The 22,139-nt window shown below is 39.0% G+C and overlaps 2 protein-coding genes and 1 long non-coding RNA gene across 3 annotated transcripts; 1 reads left to right on the top strand and 2 right to left on the bottom strand.

Moving 5' to 3' along the window:
* Window positions 1–2,270: 2,270 nt before the first annotated feature.
* On the bottom strand, window positions 2,271–3,320 carry LOC126911018 (uncharacterized). The gene is made up of 2 exons (XR_007705581.1): window positions 2,977–3,320; window positions 2,271–2,639 (listed from the first exon to the last, which is right to left on the bottom strand). It is a non-coding gene; the product is annotated as an uncharacterized LOC126911018 (long non-coding RNA).
* A 10-nt stretch (window positions 3,321–3,330) lies between these two features.
* LOC126911016 (uncharacterized) lies at window positions 3,331–20,807 on the top strand. The gene is made up of 2 exons (XM_050695755.1): window positions 3,331–4,193; window positions 9,872–20,807. The coding sequence occupies exon 2, from the start codon at window positions 13,825–13,827 to the stop codon at window positions 14,956–14,958; it is 1,134 nt and encodes a 377-aa protein (XP_050551712.1). The 5' UTR covers window positions 3,331–4,193; window positions 9,872–13,824; the 3' UTR covers window positions 14,959–20,807.
* Window positions 5,682–8,169, bottom strand: LOC118274471 (uncharacterized). Its single transcript, XM_050695697.1, has 2 exons — window positions 6,493–8,169; window positions 5,682–5,720 (listed from the first exon to the last, which is right to left on the bottom strand). Exons 1-2 carry the CDS (start codon window positions 8,167–8,169, stop codon window positions 5,682–5,684), a joined length of 1,716 nt encoding a protein of 571 aa, XP_050551654.1.
* Window positions 20,808–22,139: the final 1,332 nt, after the last annotated feature.

Here is a 22,139-nt window from a genome sequence, read left to right as displayed (position 1 = left end):
AACTATTTAGTCATAGTGTAGCGGTGGCTGCTGAACACTTAATGGTAGAGGGAATCTTCCCAATGATTGCAAAAATATTATACCAATTATAAAACTAATTGATAATCTTTTTGATAGTCTCAATTGCAGCAGCATGACTGTACAGAATGGAAAGGTGTTCAGGGCCGCCATAAGAAAAGGTTTCCCCCATTATGCTTTGGCAGAAAGCTATTAAAACATTAAAAACAATAAAAGACGAATGGCAGGGTTGTATGGGAGTTTCGTACAGCAAAAAATTTTCGTGTTCCCGAATATTTTTGGCTTTAATTGGTAGTAAACATGATTGGAAAGCCCTATAAAAATTCTCAGATTTTTAGAAGTTGGGAGATAAGAGATATAACCAGTTTTATGTTTGAGGTTATGTTTGTCTATGGTCAATGGAAATATTCTGTAAATATGGATATTTTACAAGATTTTCATATTATTTATAAGGTAGAATATACATATAGTAGGTATGGGCTAGTAGAGAAGCTTGTTGTTAATAATATCAAAAGCACAGGTCAATCGCCAAGGTTAAGCAACCCTTGCCGACTTTGGTGTGTGGATGGGTGACCATCATAGCAAGTCTCCTTCGTGTTTCGGAAGGAGAAAGAGTAGGAAGATAAGAAATGACTTATGGAACATTTATCTTATAATAAAGTAAGCTACTATCATCATTGTCTAGAGTTTGTTTCGCATTGGCGTTGTATTTCGTTGAGTGAGTGAGGTTACCGGAGGCGCAATTACCCCTTCCCTAACAACCCTTAACCGTTTCCGTGCGGATGATGCCGCACAGGCACCATGTAAATCTATTGCGTATGGCGTATGGTGCCCGAGAGGATACAAAACTAAATCATACAAAACTCAGCTTAAACGACATTCGTCAAAAGAGCCCCTAAATAAAAGTGTCTTTATTTATCACCCTTATCATGCCCACAGTGTTCGTTTTAAGTAATTTCGCAAATTAGCTGACATCAGGGGTTGTAAACCAAGTTGCCGACACATTTTATTATTGATTATAATTCTAACAGCCCACTTTCTGGAATGTTTCTCAAAAACAAATGCTTTTGTCATAAGGTTCATTGTTGCCTAAAAACGTACAAAGAGTGCGCTGTTCGCCGGCCCTTCGCCTACGAAGTACCGTATTTCCTTGCGTATACGGTTGATTATTGTTTAAAACTACGCCGTTCATAATTGTTTGCGCCGGCGCACAGTATAATATTTTGATAAACTAGACGGACAAAAGTCAATTTAGGACATGTCTTAAATGATCCTTCTAACGCCAAAGAATCAAGACAAGCTGTTTTGCTCTGGTATTGGTACAAAATAATTTTGTCCCGCTAGTTTTTCATACTAACTGTGCGGTGCATAACTATTTCACCCCGGCCGGGGCGGCGGGGCCCCGCACTTCTGTCTTGCTGCCCTTAGTAAACAGACGACAGACAGACAGACTTACAACACTTGAATAAATAAATCCATGAAATAATGCAAAAAGGTTTACGACCCCTAATATAAATTAGTCACTTACCTTCCATTTCCATAAAAACACACAGATCGTCACTTTTAAACGCACTGAACGAATTTACTGACTGCCTACGTTAGATACACAATGTCAAATGATTATTTTAGCAAGTAGAAACACGAAAACAAGCTAAAAGTGACAATTCATGGCGGATGATTCCCCAGGGGAATCATCAAACTTTCTGGCGCTTGGTGCCTCAGAGGCATCACAGAATTTTTGTTTGACGCCAGGCACTAAAGATTGCTAAAAAGACTTCCGCACGGAATCGGTTAAATTCCAAACCCCCAAAAGGCCGACAACGCACTTCTAACGCCTCAGGTGTACATGGGCGGCGGCGATTGCTTACCATCAGATGATCCGTCTGCTCGTTTACCAACTTATTGCATAAAAAAGATACTTACCTAGTATAACTCCGAAACCCGACTTTTGACCTTAATTGTAGTACTTTAGTAAGTTTATTCAGTTTGAGAATATTTATCTATAGAAGGGTGTCTCATTACTATTGAGAGGTGGTCCCAACATTACTCTTTGTTCTTTATCACGTATAAGCACTAAGCACATAAACATTGTTTAAGTGAAAAAGAATGTAGGAAGTTGATAAATTGACATGAGAATTTACCCATTCAGTAGGGTGCTTAAGGAGTGACCTATGTCCAGCAGCAGTCTACAATAGTTTGATAATGATTAAGTGCTGATGAAGTTTTGAGTGTAGGTAAATAAAACAACATAGTTTTTGTAGAAATACATTTACTTTATTTTCCTATAATTACTTGATTGGTTCTTAATATTACTTCATCCAAGAAAGGGGCAGGTCGGGTCATACCCTCATAGCAAGCATAACTCAAATACCAAAGAATGCTCATAATATGTGAGCAGCATCCCACTGTTCTTAAACCTACAATACAATTACAGCAATCACTTTTGATTGTGTCCCGGCTATTCATATTTGTTTCTGCAACTATGAAAACAAAATAAGTTCTAGGAGAAGAGTGGCAGGGCTTTATTTTAGCTTGAAGCAACATAGACCATCTGGAACATAGAAGCTCAAATTGCATACTTGGCCCCAGCAAACTTCACAAACTTCATTCATCGAAGGTGTCTGTAAATAAATAATATAAATAATTCATGTAATTCAAAATTAAGCATTTACATATGATAAATAATAATTTATTAATAATTAATTGCGCAAAACATGACCAGGCTAGAGAATAAATCTCGACACACAATGATTGGTTTTTACCGAAGACCTTTCCAAAAATACTGAATATATTTATTGTTCACTGGAGTAGAGAATGGAAAGACCAGTATCCTTTTGTTGTTAGTAGAGCCAACATCATTAGTGTCTTACATTTAGCAACATAAAATTGTAATTGCTCTTTGCATTGCGTTTTTAGAAGCTAATTACTATAAATATATTATTTCATATTATTATATACCTGCTGGTGCTCCAACAAACAAGCAGTGTTGTTGGGAGTAAGACTTTGACCACATGCAGCACACATCAGTTCAGAATTATCACTTTCCTGCTGATTATAGGTTCAACGGATTGAATATCTTCATTTAGTGAAATATCCTTAGTTCTCACTCTTAACCAACACCGCACACAAGCTTTATCTTCAGGATGAAGCTAAAATAAATAATATAAATAAAGAAAAGCTTTCATTTAAACATACATGCTATTAGTGGAAAATATTTACATTGTTTTATTTCTTAGTTTGTTTCAAATAAATAAAATACTGAATTGATAAAAGTTATAACTTTTATCAATTCAGATGTTCTTATTTATACCTGTTGTGGTAAGATCCAAGTAGCCATTGTGTAAGCCGTTCTTTGTTCTTCTTCAATCAAAATTCTGCATTGCCTGATTCTTAGTATGGATTGTCCACATACAACACAAACACTGATGTCCTATGTGTCTTCTCGGCATATTATCAGAAGAACTTGAATGACTAGCTAGCTGCCAGCATTCATGGTAAACATGGTCATCTGGTGTAATCTAGAAATAATTAAATGATTTTGAGTATGGCTCACCATTAAACAAAATAATAGGTACTAATAAATTATAACAGTGTTATGCAAACCAAGTAAGGCAAGTAAATAATACATGTTACTGATTACTTATGTGTTTATTTAGTGTGATATCACACGTAAAAGTTATTGAAGTTCGTAACTATGGCCCATTCGTACACACAATGTTATGTGGAAACTACTTACATCTCTAAGATATGTCCACAGACGAATAGTGTTGACGATATCTTCACCGTCATTGGATAAAGCGTGTCTTCTTCTTCGGGACAAGCGAACATAGCAATTGATGCATTGCAAACTCGTCATTTTCAATAAAACACGTACACACAACACAATTAATAAAGCGTCCTTTCGCGAAAGTAGTATCAACAGATAGAGAACGGAGAAGCAGTTGCTCAACTCAACGTAAAAATGGCCAGATAATTGCTAAATTGTTTAGATGAAGTTACAAACTACAATCCAAAACAAAACAACGGCAAAAAACTGGACAGACTTTGAAAGATTAGGGATATTACAAACCTGTCAATAAATAATTGCCATTACAAAAAAAAATATTGATGGCAAAAATAATTCCTATAAATATAAAGATTCTATGCATATATATGCATTAATTATATATTCTAAGGTGTTCACGTCCCAAAAATATCTCGTGAGAAATAAAACAATCGTGTCCAGAGTAAGACAATTTATTGCATAAAACACTGCTCAGGTCATATATTGACGGAGAATCTTAACACCGCGATGTACAATATGACGTCACGGCACAGTGTCATCTATTATTTAATAAAGGTACTAAACTAAGAACATTGACAGTTGACATTGACTTTTGTCATAGTAAATAAATAAGTAATGTAAACAGAATAGACATTCCGCCCACCATGGACGGCTCTGTCCATCAACCAAAACATGACAATATTAACTTAAATTAATTCGTTTTTGACTAAGCATTACAATCTAAATCTAGGGCCTTATATCTACAATACAAGTTCATGCTTTATGTAATAATATATAAATTTCATCAATAAAGTGATAAACAATAACTAAGTATTGACAGGTAAGATAATTAATTTAGATATAGGTCTTTTAATCTCATTATTTTTACACCGTATTGTTACCACGCGCGTAATATTGTCCAAACCTGGATGTTTATTTGTAATGATACCGTACAGCCATCTAGCGGGTGGAAGACCATCCTCCTTCACCAGAACTACGTCTCCAATCTCAGGTTCAGGCTTACAATCTGTCCATTTATATCGGTGCTGCAATTGAGTTAAGTACTCTAGTGACCATCTACGCCAGAAATTTTGAAGCATTTTTTGGGTAAGATGCCACCGCTTCAGATTACTAACAGATGAATTTTCATAATTAACATCAGGTACAGTTACCAGAGGTTCACCCACGAGAAAATGCCCAGGCGTCAATGGACACGAATCCTCTGGATTATTAGAAAGCTGAGAGATAGGCCTCGAGTTTAGGCAGGCCTCAATTTGAGCCAGCACAGTTGTCATTTCTTCAAATGTCAATGTGCTGGTGCCTATAATTCTCTTTAAATGGTGCTTCGTGGACTTGACACCCGCCTCCCACAATCCTCCAAAGTTTGGAGCATGGGGAGGTATGAAATGCCATGTCGTACCATTCATAGAAAGGAAATCCGCTATCTCGGAAGCTACCACAGACCTTTCAGCATTGAATAGTTGTCGCAATTCTTTTGCACTACCAACAAATGTGGTCCCGTTATCACTCCACAGGTCCAATACTCGGCCACGTCTGGCTACAAAACGCTTGAAAGACGCAAGAAAACTCTGAGATGTCATGTCGCTGACAACCTCGAGGTGAATGGCTCGAGTGGACATGCAGACAAATAAACATATATAACCCTTAGTGGAGTGATGACCACGACCTTTAGAGCTTCGGATGCTGATTGGACCTGCGTAATCCACACCACTGCATTGGAAAGGCTTCTGAACAGACACCCTGGCCTTCGGTAACTGACCCATCATTTGTTGATGTGTTTGTGTGGAATGTCGAATACAGATTACACACTTATGAACATGTTGCCTAACGAGCGTCTTTGCATTGATTATCCAGTATTTGGATCTTAAGTAATTCAACATCAATTGCGGCCCGCCATGCAAAGTTCTGTCGTGAGCCTCTGCAATCAAAAGATTGGTAAAGTGTGATTTGTGAGGAATTAAAATGGGATGCTTCATATTCTCATCAATCGAAGCCCGATGCAAGCGGCCGCCAACTCTTAAGATCCCGTCATCGTCAAGAAAAGGACTCAACGAGGTAAGTCTACTTCCCTTATTTAATTTACGGTTCTTTTTCACAGATTCTATTTCATCACTAAAGGACTGGAGTTGACAGAGTTTGATACAGGTAAGTACAGCTTCATTTAATTCCTTTGTAGTTAGCCAAGTAGTTATTTTAATTTTATTACGTTCTGATTCTTTCATTCGTAGAAACCTTCTACAATAAGCTATTACTCTTATTAACCTACTGAACTTAGAAAATCTAGTTAATAGACTGTCATCAAATTCTACTGCAGTTGCATGACATTTTCTTGTATATTTTCCTCTATTATAGTCTATTTTTTCATTCTGTAACCATACCGGACCTCTTTTCCAGAGTTGCAGGTCGCTACATTCAGAAGGGCTAACTCCCCGAGATGCGCAATCTGCTGGATTTTCCGACGACAACACATGTGACCACTGACTTCTATCCATAATGGTAAGTATTTCGGAAACACGATTCGCGATGAACGTTTTCCACCGACTAGGGTGGCTGCTTAACCACGCCAATACGACGGAGGAGTCTGTCCACGCATATAAGTGCTGTTTGGGAACTTCTAGAGTTGAAGCGACTTCTTGAAGAAGTTTTGCTAGTAAGACAGCTCCACAGAGCTCTAAACGAGGGATTGATACCTGCTTAACAGGAGCAACCCTGGTTTTTGAAGTCACCAAGGTTGTATGAATTTGTCCTTCTCTATCAATGATGCGAACGTATACCACCGCGGCGTATGCTACATTGGATGCGTCTGAAAAGCCATGCAATTCTAGAACCCTGTTTTCATTGCTAGAGTTGATCCAACGAGGCAGACGAAACTTAACAAGGTTACAAAGGTTCTTCCGAAAGTCAAGCCACTCTTTTAGCAATGGTGCAGGTAGTTCTGCGTCCCATTCGATCCCAGTCATCCATATTCGTTGAATGAACACCTTCGCAGTGATGATTATCGGTGCTAACCATCCGAGGGGATCGAATAGTCGCGCTATGTCCGAAATAACCTTACGCTTCGTAACTGGAAAATGTAGCTCATTAAGCTGAATAGTATAAACGAACTCGTCATTATCTTTGTCCCACGTTAAACCTAATATTTTTGAGATTGCATCCGTTTTTAGTTCCATGTTCCCTTGTGTTTGTGGTATTTGTTGACCGTCTTCAATTAATCTCAATAATTCTTTGTTATTACTAGCCCACTTTTGGAGCTGAAACCCTCCACGTTTAAGTAGCTCCGATATCTGCTTGTATATCTCTACACCTTCCTCTATGGTTTGACAGCCCGTCATAAGGTCATCCATGTAGAAGTCTGAAAGAACGCGGTTCTTTGCTAAAGGAAATTCAGCGCCTTCGTCCTGAGCTAACTGCTGCAATGATCTTACCGCCAGGTAAGGCGCCGATGATGTTCCGAACGTTACTCGCAAATGACGTAACACCTGAATTTCGTCATCTGGATTCTCACGCCACAATATGCGCTGAAAATCTGTGTGATCATTGCACACCCTAATCTGTCGATACATCTTGACGATGTCCGCGACCAGACAGATAGGTTCACAACGCCACCGCATGATAATATGACGAAGTTCAGGTTGTAGAGGAGGACCCACCATTAAATCGTGATTAAGAGATACCCCGTTGCTACCTACACATGATGCATCAAACACGATGCGCACCTTTGTTGTACTTTTTTCATTACGGATGACGGCATGATGAGGTAGGTACACATAACCTTCTTTATCCCTATCTTGTACTATATCCATATGATTAAGAGCTATATATTCATTGATAACAGCTGAATACTGAGCCTTGAACTCTGGATTCCTTAGAAATCGCTTTTCTAAGGTTAAAAAGCGTTTAAGAGCAATGTCTTTTGATCCACCATATTTACAAGCAGGATCGCTTGACCTGAAGGGCATATGCACAATATACCGACCAGATTCATCTCGTTTGGTCGTGCTCTTAAATATCTCTTCACACCTTTGTTCTTCTGGGGTCAAGTAGACCTTATCGTTAACGCCTTTGGGTTCAGCTTCTAGTTCCCAGAATTGTTTGAGGAGTGTATTCTCATCTGTGAGAGTAGAATGCAATGTGACGACTGTATTGTGGCATGTCTCGCTTTGATTGATTTCACCTACTTGACCAGACAAGATCCATCCTAGTCTTGTATTTTGTGCGATTAGTTGACCAGGTGAACCTCTGATTAAACCTTCTAACAAAATCTGGCTATAAACTTCAGCACCTAAAAGCAAATCAATCTTGTTCGGAGTATCGAACGAAGGATCTGCTAAAGTCAAAGACGAGATTGTAGTCAAAACGTTTGCCATAACTTTCCTTTCCGGTAAAATAGTCGTCAATTTCTTTAAAACATAAGCCTTAACCGTGATAATAAAACTAGGGTCAACGCGTGATTTTACCTTAATGAGGACCATCGAATTTAATGAAATTGTTGATTGGTCTTGATCACAACCTATACCTGAAATTGAACCTTTAGTTGGTACTCTTTTGAGACCTAAGAGCTGGACTGCGGACTCCGTCACAAAGGAAGCCTGAGATCCCTGGTCTAACAGAGATCTTAATACTATAGCAGTACCGCTCTTTGATTCCGCTGCAATCAGCGCAGTAGCCAATAATATTTGGCTATGATTATTAGCAAAACAACGATACAATCAATATTAGCTCAACATGATTTCTCTGAACCTGTCGGCAGTCATTGTCATCCTAAGCCTCAAAGTTGTGATCGGGTCCAACCCCTTTTCTTATCCGAATGGTATCTTAACCAACACCACTACACATGACCATCCATTATCAGATTTCTACATATTTTATGAGAATAGTTCTCTTACTTATACCCCGTTTCCGGTAGCTCCAGACTGTTCTAGCATTCTTGATACAAGGGATGAACAGTATCCAACCACTGTCACACTATGGAAAGTTGATCAGGAATCCCAATCTGAGTGGGGATTACTTCTGTGGCAAGAACGAATCGACACTACCTGCTCTTGGAATTTTTGGGGAACATATAAAGGATCTATCGTGGCCAGGTCTTCGATACCATTAAGAGATATCCCTTCCAATGAGACTCAAAGCAAGTACTGGGCTCTAGGTAACGATGAGATTCATGAACTTGATGATGTCCCATACAATCTGAGGTACTACTGTTGTTGGTGTAGGAATGAGTATCCAGGGAGCTTCTACATGAGGTATATCAAAAAAGTCAGGATCATAAGAAACCCGGATGGATCTATAAAGACCCCCAGAGGATCCTGGGTTCATGAATTGGATAACCTGTGGGGGGATCAAATGAGATACTTAGTTGTTAGGAGGTTTGGTGGGGATTCCAATTGTCCATTGAAGATTTATGATGTCAAGGCTGGTGTTCTATCGAAATCTCGCTCAGATTTCATCTTGGTATCTCTTCCATCCCTAAATCTACAGTTTTCCGTGTCCTTGAAATCAGCAGAAACAAAATGTTCATTTGGGGATAAAACCTATGACATTGTACAAAGTATGGGAGGTTACCTTCTTTCTATTGATGTTGGTAATGCAAACTGGCGAGGTCCTTGGGAGGCCTCTCCCCATACCTCCAATCGTAAAAGTAGGTCAATCACAGATTTTCCTGATCAGACCTCCTATAGGTACAGTAAATTTGTGAATTCCCAATCACTGTCAAGAAGTAGGAGACACAATCAGGAGTTTGAATTTCCCCTCAGCCTGAAGTCAAGTTATGACTATGCCCAATTCAGGTATGAGCAAAACTTTATTATCCGGCTCGAAGGACCACTTGTTCACGTCCCAAAAATATCTCGTGAGAAATAAAACAATCGTGTCCAGAGTAAGACAATTTATTGCATAAAACACTGCTCAGGTCATATATTGACGGAGAATCTTAACACCGCGATGTACAATATGACGTCACGGCACAGTGTCATCTATTATTTAATAAAGGTACTAAACTAAGAACATTGACAGTTGACATTGACTTTTGTCATAGTAAATAAATAAGTAATGTAAACAGAATAGACAAAGGTATAACCTGTAATTGGTTAATTATATTTACTATTATTTCTATTTCAAAATATTTATTTATCATTTCGAGCCTTCTGATATTTTATTAATGGCAACTAACTAAACATGTCTTTTACGTTTCGTTTCATTATATTACGTTTCGTTACTAAAATCTTTTAATTGATATATTTGCTAAACCCCAGCTTCTAAAAATTTTATTTTCACAGAAAAATGAATGGTTTAGTTGCCTCAATAAGTGGTACAAATTTTATCAGGGAACACCAAAAAAAGTATGCTGTACGAATTCTGCCATTCTCCTTTGTTCAAGAAAAAATAATTGCCAATAATATTTGCACAAAAGAATCGATTGTACCATCGGTGACATCGGTTTTGATATATACAAACCAGAAAATTACTTTGAGAATGGAAAACTCTACATCTAATCCATCCTATGGGGAATCTAATAAAGCTGAGATGAAAGCTCTGTTTGGGTTGTTGTTCTTGGCAGGTTTGTTTAGATCTGGCCGGCAAAGTCTTATAGACTTATGAAGTAATGATGGCACAGGAATTGAAGTGTTTAGAAATACTATGTCGAGAGTTAGTTTTTGGGTTACCTGATTGCAGACCCCCTAAGCTCAACCGCTATGGAAACTTTACCGCAACATAATGCTTCTGGATCGACACGTGGGAAACCACGTCAGTCGCGTGGACGCCGCCTATACCAACGAGGCAGAGTCGCAACAATGCGCCAAGAAAAGGGTGCAGTGACTATGTCTAATCTACAAGAGGAGATTAGAAAAAAGATGTTCGTCGGAACGTCGGAGAATGATGCTTTAGCTCGCTTGAGTGAGCAACAGACCCTAAAAGCTATCACCCTATCTATAACAACTCGTGGAATTGGATTAGGAATTTGTCATCTAACTTTTATCTCAATTTCTTATCATGAAAATATACATGTTCCATCTTGCTATTCTATGTACAGAGTTTTTCTTGGTCTTCTTGAGGCTAAATTAGAGGCCATCAAATCAGACCTTCCTGTTGTGCCACGTCTGGTAGAACACATGAAACAACCTGGTGTAAACAGCGATATGCTGAGGGCTGCTCAGTCCGTCACGATTGTCCCGGAGCCAATCCGTCGCATTATAAACGCTGTAGGATATGTGAAGTTTGAGGAGAAAGTATACGTTCCCGCCGTCGCCGCTGATCCCGTTGAGACAGAGATTTTCATTTTTGATAAATAACTTGAGATTTGATGATTCGTCAACTCGTACAGCAAGAGCAACTATTGATCGTTTGGCGCCAATTCGAGATGTTTTTGACATATTCGTGAAAAACTGTCAGAATGCCTATACGCCTCATGAATACTTGACCATAGACGAAGAACTCGTGGCGTTTAGAAGAAGATGTATCTTTCGTCAATACATACCCTCGAAACCGGCTAAGTATGGGTTGAAAATCTACGCTCTAGTGGATGCTAAAACATTTTACACAATGAACTTGGAAAATTATTGTGGAAAACAGCCTGACAACAGTCCTTATACATTGAGTAATAAGCCATTTGATGTTGTTGATCGTTTGGTAAGATGCGTGTCTGGATCAGGAAGAAAACTCACCATGGATAATTTTTTATGAGTTATGAAACTGCTGAAAATTTGCTCAAAAACCACAAACTTCAACAAGACATGCCTTCCACCTCAGTTCAAGGCTAGACGTGAAGAAAATTCATCTGTGTTTGGATTTCAAAAAGACATAACTATTGTATCTTACATACCAAGGCTACGAAAATGTGTACACATGATGTCCTCATTACATCATGATGATGAGGTGGATCCAGAACGCGGAGACAAAAGAAAGCCGTCTATTATAACGTTTTACAACTCGACAAAGAGCGGAGTTGATGTTGTCGATAAACTTGCAAGAACATACGATGTTACCCGCAACTGCAAACGCTGGCCTCTTACCGTATTTTTTCCATGTTGAACCATGCTGGTATAAATGCTTTTATTGTGTATATGTTGAATAACAGCATTGAAAGGAAGAAAACTAATCTTAGAAGAACTTCATCAAGCAATTGGGACTTTCTTTGCTCGAAGACCGCATTAGGAAAAGGAAAGACAATCCACATATACCAGGAGATATAAGAAGACGCGTGCATGAAATGTTGCATGAAGAAGTTCCAGGACCACCACAAAAGCAACCAAGAAGGTCTCAGAGATGTTCTTTCTGTCCAGGAAACAAAGATAGGAAGACTATAAACGGTTGTTTCAAATGTAATGCCGCGATGTGTAAGGAACATGAGAATTTGATGTGTCAAAATTGTACTGATTTAGATAACGAATGATCTCCCTTAATAGCGATTTTTAGGGGTGCTGATACCAGTCCCGAGAAGTCGGACCAAAACATTATGGATTTCGATGGAATTAATCTTACTGGCGGAAATCGCCACCTAATCGAGGAGCATCGCGTCCACCAAGGAGAGGACGTGGCCAAACTCGCTCCCGGCAGGGGTATCAAACGGCTAGAGTTGAAAATAAACGTAAAATTGAAGGTGCTAAAACAACAATAGGAATCGACGCTATGACTAAGTCGACATTACATCCTGGAGCAACGTCAGGTGATGACTTGCTAGCAAAGATTGGAGAGAACCATAATCTTAAGTCTATCACATTATCTAGCCATAAAGTGCTAATTGTGATTATTTTTAAGAAATATTTTTGTTGATTTTTTATTTTGTCTTAAGAACATTTTGTTAAATTCCCGGAAAGGTTATGTGATTTTTAAGCTTTTTTATAATAAATGTTTAATTTAATACATTTTTTATTTTATTCATTAACTTTGTGATGTAGTTATATGTATAAAAAAACTCATTCAAACTTATTGCACTTGGCGCATACATAGAGACAATCCCTTGTGGTAGTTAATTTAGCCCCACGTTGTATGGGTGAGGATTTTTTTTCACCTTGTATGCCGAAGGTTAAAATAAACTGAATGACAATTTACGTATACGTGCACGATTATGCCTAGAACGAAACGGACTTCATTTTGAACAATTATTAAAGTACAGTGATTAGTGATAGTGGAAAGGACACAATTTTAATCTGTGAGTAAAACAATCTTGATCGAATATCATTGTAAATACTTAGTTGATTCCAATTTTTTAAATACGCCTTAATGCACAAAGTAGGTAAGCATGCTTAATATCTATCGTATTTTTTACAACGGCCGCACGGCGCGCGTCACTCTCATTGATAGCCGAGCGTACGACTATAAATCATGTTTAGCATTGGATACCTTTCATCGGTCATAACTTTAGTTTTTTGTACTGAACGTAACAAAAAGAAGATATACGTGCTTGTTAAATTTGCTTAATGAATAACATTAAAATTTTGCCACACCTAAAAAAAAAAATCCTGTATTAAACTGAACATAGCGACATCTATAATTTAAACTTAAGACCAAAAAGTATCTGTTTTACCGACCGAGTTGTCAACGCCATATAATAAGGTCACCTCCGGCGAAACGCCGCTCTGAAATGGATAGCATCACAGAGCGGTTCATTGCAATCGAAGAACGCCAAGCAGACGCAGAACTTTACGCATTGCTCGAGCGATCAATCAACAAGCACAGAACAGCCAAGCTACTGTTAAGGTTATAGGTCAAGTCGGTCAAGCTATGGTTCAGGCGCTGGATAAATTAGGTAGTGCTATTAGAGATTTAGTTGGGCAGAAAGCCCGCCAGGCTGATCACCTCGCCTGGTCGGAGGATCCTCCTTTTCTTAGGGAACTTTACTCTCTGTTCTCTAAAATATTATTAACTGTGTAGCACATGCGTTCGGCGACCATAGAATGTGCCATAAATAATCTTGCACTAAACATAGAAATGACAACAAAGATTCCGCTGCAATCAGCGCAGTAGCCAATAATATTTGGCTATGATTATTAGCAAAACAACGATACAATCAATATTAGCTCAACATGATTTCTCTGAACCTGTCGGCAGTCATTGTCATCCTAAGCCTCAAAGTTGTGATCGGGTCCAACCCCTTTTCTTATCCGAATGGTATCTTAACCAACACCACTACACATGACCATCCATTATCAGATTTCTACATATTTTATGAGAATAGTTCTCTTACTTATACCCCGTTTCCGGTAGCTCCAGACTGTTCTAGCATTCTTGATACAAGGGATGAACAGTATCCAACCACTGTCACACTATGGAAAGTTGATCAGGAATCCCAATCTGAGTGGGGATTACTTCTGTGGCAAGAACGAATCGACACTACCTGCTCTTGGAATTTTTGGGGAACATATAAAGGATCTATCGTGGCCAGGTCTTCGATACCATTAAGAGATATCCCTTCCAATGAGACTCAAAGCAAGTACTGGGCTCTAGGTAACGATGAGATTCATGAACTTGATGATGTCCCATACAATCTGAGGTACTACTGTTGTTGGTGTAGGAATGAGTATCCAGGGAGCTTCTACATGAGGTATATCAAAAAAGTCAGGATCATAAGAAACCCGGATGGATCTATAAAGACCCCCAGAGGATCCTGGGTTCATGAATTGGATAACCTGTGGGGGGATCAAATGAGATACTTAGTTGTTAGGAGGTTTGGTGGGGATTCCAATTGTCCATTGAAGATTTATGATGTCAAGGCTGGTGTTCTATCGAAATCTCGCTCAGATTTCATCTTGGTATCTCTTCCATCCCTAAATCTACAGTTTTCCGTGTCCTTGAAATCAGCAGAAACAAAATGTTCATTTGGGGATAAAACCTATGACATTGTACAAAGTATGGGAGGTTACCTTCTTTCTATTGATGTTGGTAATGCAAACTGGCGAGGTCCTTGGGAGGCCTCTCCCCATACCTCCAATCGTAAAAGTAGGTCAATCACAGATTTTCCTGATCAGACCTCCTATAGGTACAGTAAATTTGTGAATTCCCAATCACTGTCAAGAAGTAGGAGACACAATCAGGAGTTTGAATTTCCCCTCAGCCTGAAGTCAAGTTATGACTATGCCCAATTCAGGTATGAGCAAAACTTTATTATCCGGCTCGAAGGACCACTTGTTCACGTCCCAAAAATATCTCGTGAGAAATAAAACAATCGTGTCCAGAGTAAGACAATTTATTGCATAAAACACTGCTCAGGTCATATATTGACGGAGAATCTTAACACCGCGATGTACAATATGACGTCACGGCACAGTGTCATCTATTATTTAATAAAGGTACTAAACTAAGAACATTGACAGTTGACATTGACTTTTGTCATAGTAAATAAATAAGTAATGTAAACAGAATAGACAAAGGTATAACCTGTAATTGGTTAATTATATTTACTATTATTTCTATTTCAAAATATTTATTTATCATTTCGAGCCTTCTGATATTTTATTAATGGCAACTAACTAAACATGTCTTTTACGTTTCGTTTCATTATATTACGTTTCGTTACTAGAATCTTTTAATTGATATATTTGCTAAACCCCAGCTTCTAAAAATTTTATTTTCACAGAAAAATGAATGGTTTAGTTGCCTCAATAAGTGGTACAAATTTTATCAGGGAACACCAAAAAAAGTATGCTGTACGAATTCTGCCATTCTCCTTTGTTCAAGAAAAAATAATTGCCAATAATATTTGCACAAAAGAATCGATTGTACCATCGGTGACATCGGTTTTGATATATACAAACCAGAAAATTACTTTGAGAATGGAAAACTCTACATCTAATCCATCCTATGGGGAATCTAATAAAGCTGAGATGAAAGCTCTGTTTGGGTTGTTGTTCTTGGCAGGTTTGTTTAGATCTGGCCGGCAAAGTCTTATAGACTTATGAAGTAATGATGGCACAGGAATTGAAGTGTTTAGAAATACTATGTCGAGAGTTAGTTTTTGGGTTACCTGATTGCAGACCCCCTAAGCTCAACCGCTATGGAAACTTTACCGCAACATAATGCTTCTGGATCGACACGTGGGAAACCACGTCAGTCGCGTGGACGCCGCCTATACCAACGAGGCAGAGTCGCAACAATGCGCCAAGAAAAGGGTGCAGTGACTATGTCTAATCTACAAGAGGAGATTAGAAAAAAGATGTTCGTCGGAACGTCGGAGAATGATGCTTTAGCTCGCTTGAGTGAGCAACAGACCCTAAAAGCTATCACCCTATCTATAACAACTCGTGGAATTGGATTAGGAATTTGTCATCTAACTTTTATCTCAATTTCTTATCATGAAAATATACATGTTCCATCCTGCTATTCTATGTACAGAGTTTTTCTTGGTCTTCTTGAGGCTAAATTAGAGGCCATCAAATCAGACCTTCCTGTTGTGCCACGTCTGGTAGAACACATGAAACAACCTGGTGTAAACAGCGATATGCTGAGGGCTGCTCAGTCCGTCACGATTGTCCCGGAGCCAATCCGTCGCATTATAAACGCTGTAGGATATGTGAAGTTTGAGGAGAAAGTATACGTTCCCGCCGTCGCCGCTGATCCCGTTGAGACAGAGATTTTCATTTTTGATAAATAACTTGAGATTTGATGATTCGTCAACTCGTACAGCAAGAGCAACTATTGATCGTTTGGCGCCAATTCGAGATGTTTTTGACATATTCGTGAAAAACTGTCAGAATGCCTATACGCCTCATGAATACTTGACCATAGACGAAGAACTCGTGGCGTTTAGAAGAAGATGTATCTTTCGTCAATACATACCCTCGAAACCGGCTAAGTATGGGTTGAAAATCTACGCTCTAGTGGATGCTAAAACATTTTACACAATGAACTTGGAAAATTATTGTGGAAAACAGCCTGACAACAGTCCTTATACATTGAGTAATAAGCCATTTGATGTTGTTGATCGTTTGGTAAGATGCGTGTCTGGATCAGGAAGAAAACTCACCATGGATAATTTTTTATGAGTTATGAAACTGCTGAAAATTTGCTCAAAAACCACAAACTTCAACAAGACATGCCTTCCACCTCAGTTCAAGGCTAGACGTGAAGAAAATTCATCTGTGTTTGGATTTCAAAAAGACATAACTATTGTATCTTACATACCAAGGCTACGAAAATGTGTACACATGATGTCCTCATTACATCATGATGATGAGGTGGATCCAGAACGCGGAGACAAAAGAAAGCCGTCTATTATAACGTTTTACAACTCGACAAAGAGCGGAGTTGATGTTGTCGATAAACTTGCAAGAACATACGATGTTACCCGCAACTGCAAACGCTGGCCTCTTACCGTATTTTTTCCATGTTGAACCATGCTGGTATAAATGCTTTTATTGTGTATATGTTGAATAACAGCATTGAAAGGAAGAAAACTAATCTTAGAAGAACTTCATCAAGCAATTGGGACTTTCTTTGCTCGAAGACCGCATTAGGAAAAGGAAAGACAATCCACATATACCAGGAGATATAAGAAGACGCGTGCATGAAATGTTGCATGAAGAAGTTCCAGGACCACCACAAAAGCAACCAAGAAGGTCTCAGAGATGTTCTTTCTGTCCAGGAAACAAAGATAGGAAGACTATAAACGGTTGTTTCAAATGTAATGCCGCGATGTGTAAGGAACATGAGAATTTGATGTGTCAAAATTGTACTGATTTAGATAACGAATGATCTCCCTTAATAGCGATTTTTAGGGGTGCTGATACCAGTCCCGAGAAGTCGGACCAAAACATTATGGATTTCGATGGAATTAATCTTACTGGCGGAAATCGCCACCTAATCGAGGAGCATCGCGTCCACCAAGGAGAGGACGTGGCCAAACTCGCTCCCGGCAGGGGTATCAAACGGCTAGAGTTGAAAATAAACGTAAAATTGAAGGTGCTAAAACAACAATAGGAATCGACGCTATGACTAAGTCGACATTACATCCTGGAGCAACGTCAGGTGATGACTTGCTAGCAAAGATTGGAGAGAACCATAATCTTAAGTCTATCACATTATCTAGCCATAAAGTGCTAATTGTGATTATTTTTAAGAAATATTTTTGTTGATTTTTTATTTTGTCTTAAGAACATTTTGTTAAATTCCCGGAAAGGTTATGTGATTTTTAAGCTTTTTTATAATAAATGTTTAATTTAATACATTTTTTATTTTATTCATTAACTTTGTGATGTAGTTATATGTATAAAAAAACTCATTCAAACTTATTGCACTTGGCGCATACATAGAGACAATCCCTTGTGGTAGTTAATTTAGCCCCACGTTGTATGGGTGAGGATTTTTTTTCACCTTGTATGCCGAAGGTTAAAATAAACTGAATGACAATTTACGTATACGTGCACGATTATGCCTAGAACGAAACGGACTTCATTTTGAACAATTATTAAAGTACAGTGATTAGTGATAGTGGAAAGGACACAATTTTAATCTGTGAGTAAAACAATCTTGATCGAATATCATTGTAAATACTTAGTTGATTCCAATTTTTTAAATACGCCTTAATGCACAAAGTAGGTAAGCATGCTTAATATCTATCGTATTTTTTTTACAACGGCCGCACGGCGCGCGTCACTCTCATTGATAGCCGAGCGTACGACTATAAATCATGTTTAGCATTGGATACCTTTCATCGGTCATAACTTTAGTTTTTTGTACTGAACGTAACAAAAAGAAGATATACGTGCTTGTTAAATTTGCTTAATGAATAACATTAAAATTTTGCCACACCTAAAAAAAAATCCTGTATTAAACTGAACATAGCGACATCTATAATTTAAACTTAAGACCAAAAAGTATCTGTTTTACCGACCGAGTTGTCAACGCCATATAATAAGGTCACCTCCGGCGAAACGCCGCTCTGAAATGGATAGCATCACAGAGCGGTTCATTGCAATCGAAGAACGCCAAGCAGACGCAGAACTTTACGCATTGCTCGAGCGATCAATCAACAAGCACAGAACAGCCAAGCTACTGTTAAGGTTATAGGTCAAGTCGGTCAAGCTATGGTTCAGGCGCTGGATAAATTAGGTAGTGCTATTAGAGATTTAGTTGGGCAGAAAGCCCGCCAGGCTGATCACCTCGCCTGGTCGGAGGATCCTCCTTTTCTTAGGGAACTTTACTCTCTGTTCTCTAAAATATTATTAACTGTGTAGCACATGCGATCGGCGACCATAGAATGTGCCATAAATAATCTTGCACTAAACATAGAAATAACAACAAAGAGATCAAAAGGATCCAGAATTCCGCAATTGTTGGCAAACGTTGCTACAAAATCACGAAGCTTAATCGAAGTCATTGACACAAAACACTGTTGAGTACTTTAATAGTGTCATCGCGAAATTCGTTGGTAGAAAACGAATATTTTTTTTTATTGAAAGGAGTTTACCAAGGTAGGTGCTCAGCAGCTGTTCTTTCATTTAATTACCAAATCCGGACTTTGAGGCGTCCAAAAAGCTAAATAAATAATATTTTAAATAGAAGTCCTACAGGCAGGGTTAAAATAATTGAAAGAAGGAGAGCACAAAAACGAAAGCTTAACTTAGACCATCCCGTAAAAAATGTACGAAAATTAAAAGAAGTCAATAAGAAGCAACATGATTATGGTCCAGCGAGCACAGCGCCAGATATGTCTCCACATAAATTAAAGAAAGCTGAAGAACAGTTCTTAAATAATTAAAAAATGCTTACTTCTGATAGGCAAGCTATCGAAAGAGCTACAGTTTTGCAACGAGATAGCAGTGAATAGCTAGAAATACGGAAAAATCTAATCACCGCATCAAATTTCTGGCAAATTTGTAAAAGAAAAGTTAGTGTAAATACTGCGCCTTTGATGAAAAACATATAATACCAAAAAAAATTGACATGTGTAACTTTTAAAATTTTTATTGGTATAGATTTGAAGACGTACACATGCCATTTGTCGAAAAAGCAATGTCAAGAAATCGTTTTGATAAAATAAAATCTTATATGCATTTCAATGACAACTCAAGAATTGATAACACTGATAAAGCTTTCAAAATTCGTCCATTTAGGTCAAACTGTTACGAAGCTTGGACTGATACGACCGTAACGTCATCGCGTCAAGCGTTAGTAGAAGGTCTGTCGACAGGCGCTAAAACCCCGACTAGAAAGGGGAAAAGACTCATTGTCGTCTACATCGGCAACGAAAATGGCTTTTTGGAGGATTGGCGATGGATTTTCGAATGCAAAAAACTTCTGATTACCATGAAAGTATGGATGGTTCGCCAAAGTTTTGACGAAGCTTCAACGTTGTAGTTATGGATAACGCAAGCTACCATTCCAGGTACTAACAAAGAAACAAATTGATAAAATATCCGATTATAGTTTACGTACTTATACAGGAACATTTTTTTGGCGTAACGTGACGAGTGACGAGTTCCGAATTCAGTGTAGGTAGTGTGTGTGTTTTATTTACGACAAAATAAGACAAAACAATGTCGCGATAACCTCAATACAAGAATCGTGAATACTACGAAATGGTGCGAGTGTATCTACTCTCCAATGAGAGCCTTCTAGCAGCTCGAAGAGTTTATGAAAGGGAGAGTATTCCTCGAATGCGAGCTCAGGGCATACGCAATCCCAGTACCTACTAGAAGGACTATTTTAGCAGCGAACCAAAGGTTACTGGATCACGGCCAGTTCACGACGCCCAATCATGCTCTGGTCTGGCAGACCTCGATTGGCGGTCGACATCGAGAACTCGATATTTGAGTTCTTTGAACGCGACCCACGGGTGCCCACGGGCCAGTACCTTTGACGCAGCACGTCGCTTCGGTGTGAGCCAGTCCACAGTGTGGAAGCTTCTAAATGCAGCCGGGCTGCACCCATATCACTTTCAGCCGATACAACAACTGCACGACCCCGACCCGGTACCACGTCGAGCACTATGCGACTGGCTTCTAAGTCACCCTAATGCCAACATACTATGGACGGATGAAGCTTTATTTACACGTGTAGGGCTGTATAACATACATAATGAACATTGGTGGGCGTTTAATAATCCCCATTTAGTCAGAGAAACTCATCACCAAGTGCGCTTTAGTGCGAACGTCTGGGCGGGAATAATTAATAATAAAATAATTGGTCCCGTTTTTATCGACGGCTCACTGACTGGACAAAGGTATTTGGAAATGTTAAGTACCACTATTGAAAGTTTAATAGAAGACGTCCCACTGGGTGATTGAAATTATTTTTATTACCAGCACGACGGTGCTCCACCACATTATGCGGCAAGTGTACGCGATTATTGAAATAACAAATACGGAGAGAACTGGATAGGCCGCGGTGGACCGATCCCGTAGCCGGCTAGGTCACCGGATCTTACTCCCTGTGATTTTTATCTCTGGGGCAAGGTAAAACGCCGTGTGGCCCAATCGAAGAGGCCCAAAGTCGAAGATTTAAAATCCAAAATAATAGACGCGTTTAATTATGTGTAAAATGACACTAACGTTTTAAATAAACTGAATGAAAATTTACGTAAACGTGCACGATTATGCCTAGAACGAAACGGACTTCATTTTGAACAATTATTAAAGTACAGTGATTAGTGATAGTGGAAAGGACACAATTTTAATCTGCCTAAAAAAATTTCCTGTATTAAACTGAACATAGCGCCATCTATAATTTAAACTTAAGACCAAAAAGTATCTGTTTTACCGACCGAGTTGTCAACGCCATATAATAAGGTCACCTCCGGCAAAACGCCGCTCGGTAATGCATAGCATCACAGAGCGGTTCATTGCAATCGAAGAACGCCAAGCAGACGCAGAATTCTTGATTGCTCGAGCGATCAGTCAACAAGCACAGAACAGCCAAGCTGATGTTCAGGTTATAGGTTAAGTCGGTCAAGCTATGGTTCAGGCGCTGGATAAATTAGGTAGTGCTATTAGAGATTTAGTTGGGCAGAAAGCCCGCCAGGTTGATCACCTCGCCTGGTCGGAGGATCCTCATTTTCTTAGGGAACTTTACTCTCTGTTCCCTAACATATTATTAACTGTGTAGAACATGCGTTCGGCGACCATAGAATGTGCCATAAATAATCTTGCACTAAACATAGAAATAACAACAAAGAGATCAAAAGGATGCTACAAAATCACGCAGCTTAATCGAAGTCATTGACACAAACACTGTTGAGTGGAGTGAGTGGTCGTGGCCACCACGACAACCGAAGCTGCCAAAGATCTCAGAGAGAAGTTGGCGCACCGCTTAGGAGATCGCGTAAAATCAAAGGTGCGCACTATGGCCTCAATACTATCGAATGGGTTCAAGCTGGGTGAGAGGTGCTACCGCCTCACGGTAGACG

This window comes from Spodoptera frugiperda, chromosome 9 (genome assembly GCF_023101765.2).
Source record: "Spodoptera frugiperda isolate SF20-4 chromosome 9, AGI-APGP_CSIRO_Sfru_2.0, whole genome shotgun sequence".
Classification (NCBI taxonomy): Eukaryota; Metazoa; Arthropoda; class Insecta; order Lepidoptera; family Noctuidae; genus Spodoptera; species Spodoptera frugiperda.
This window is presented reverse-complemented; position numbering and strand designations above follow the sequence as displayed.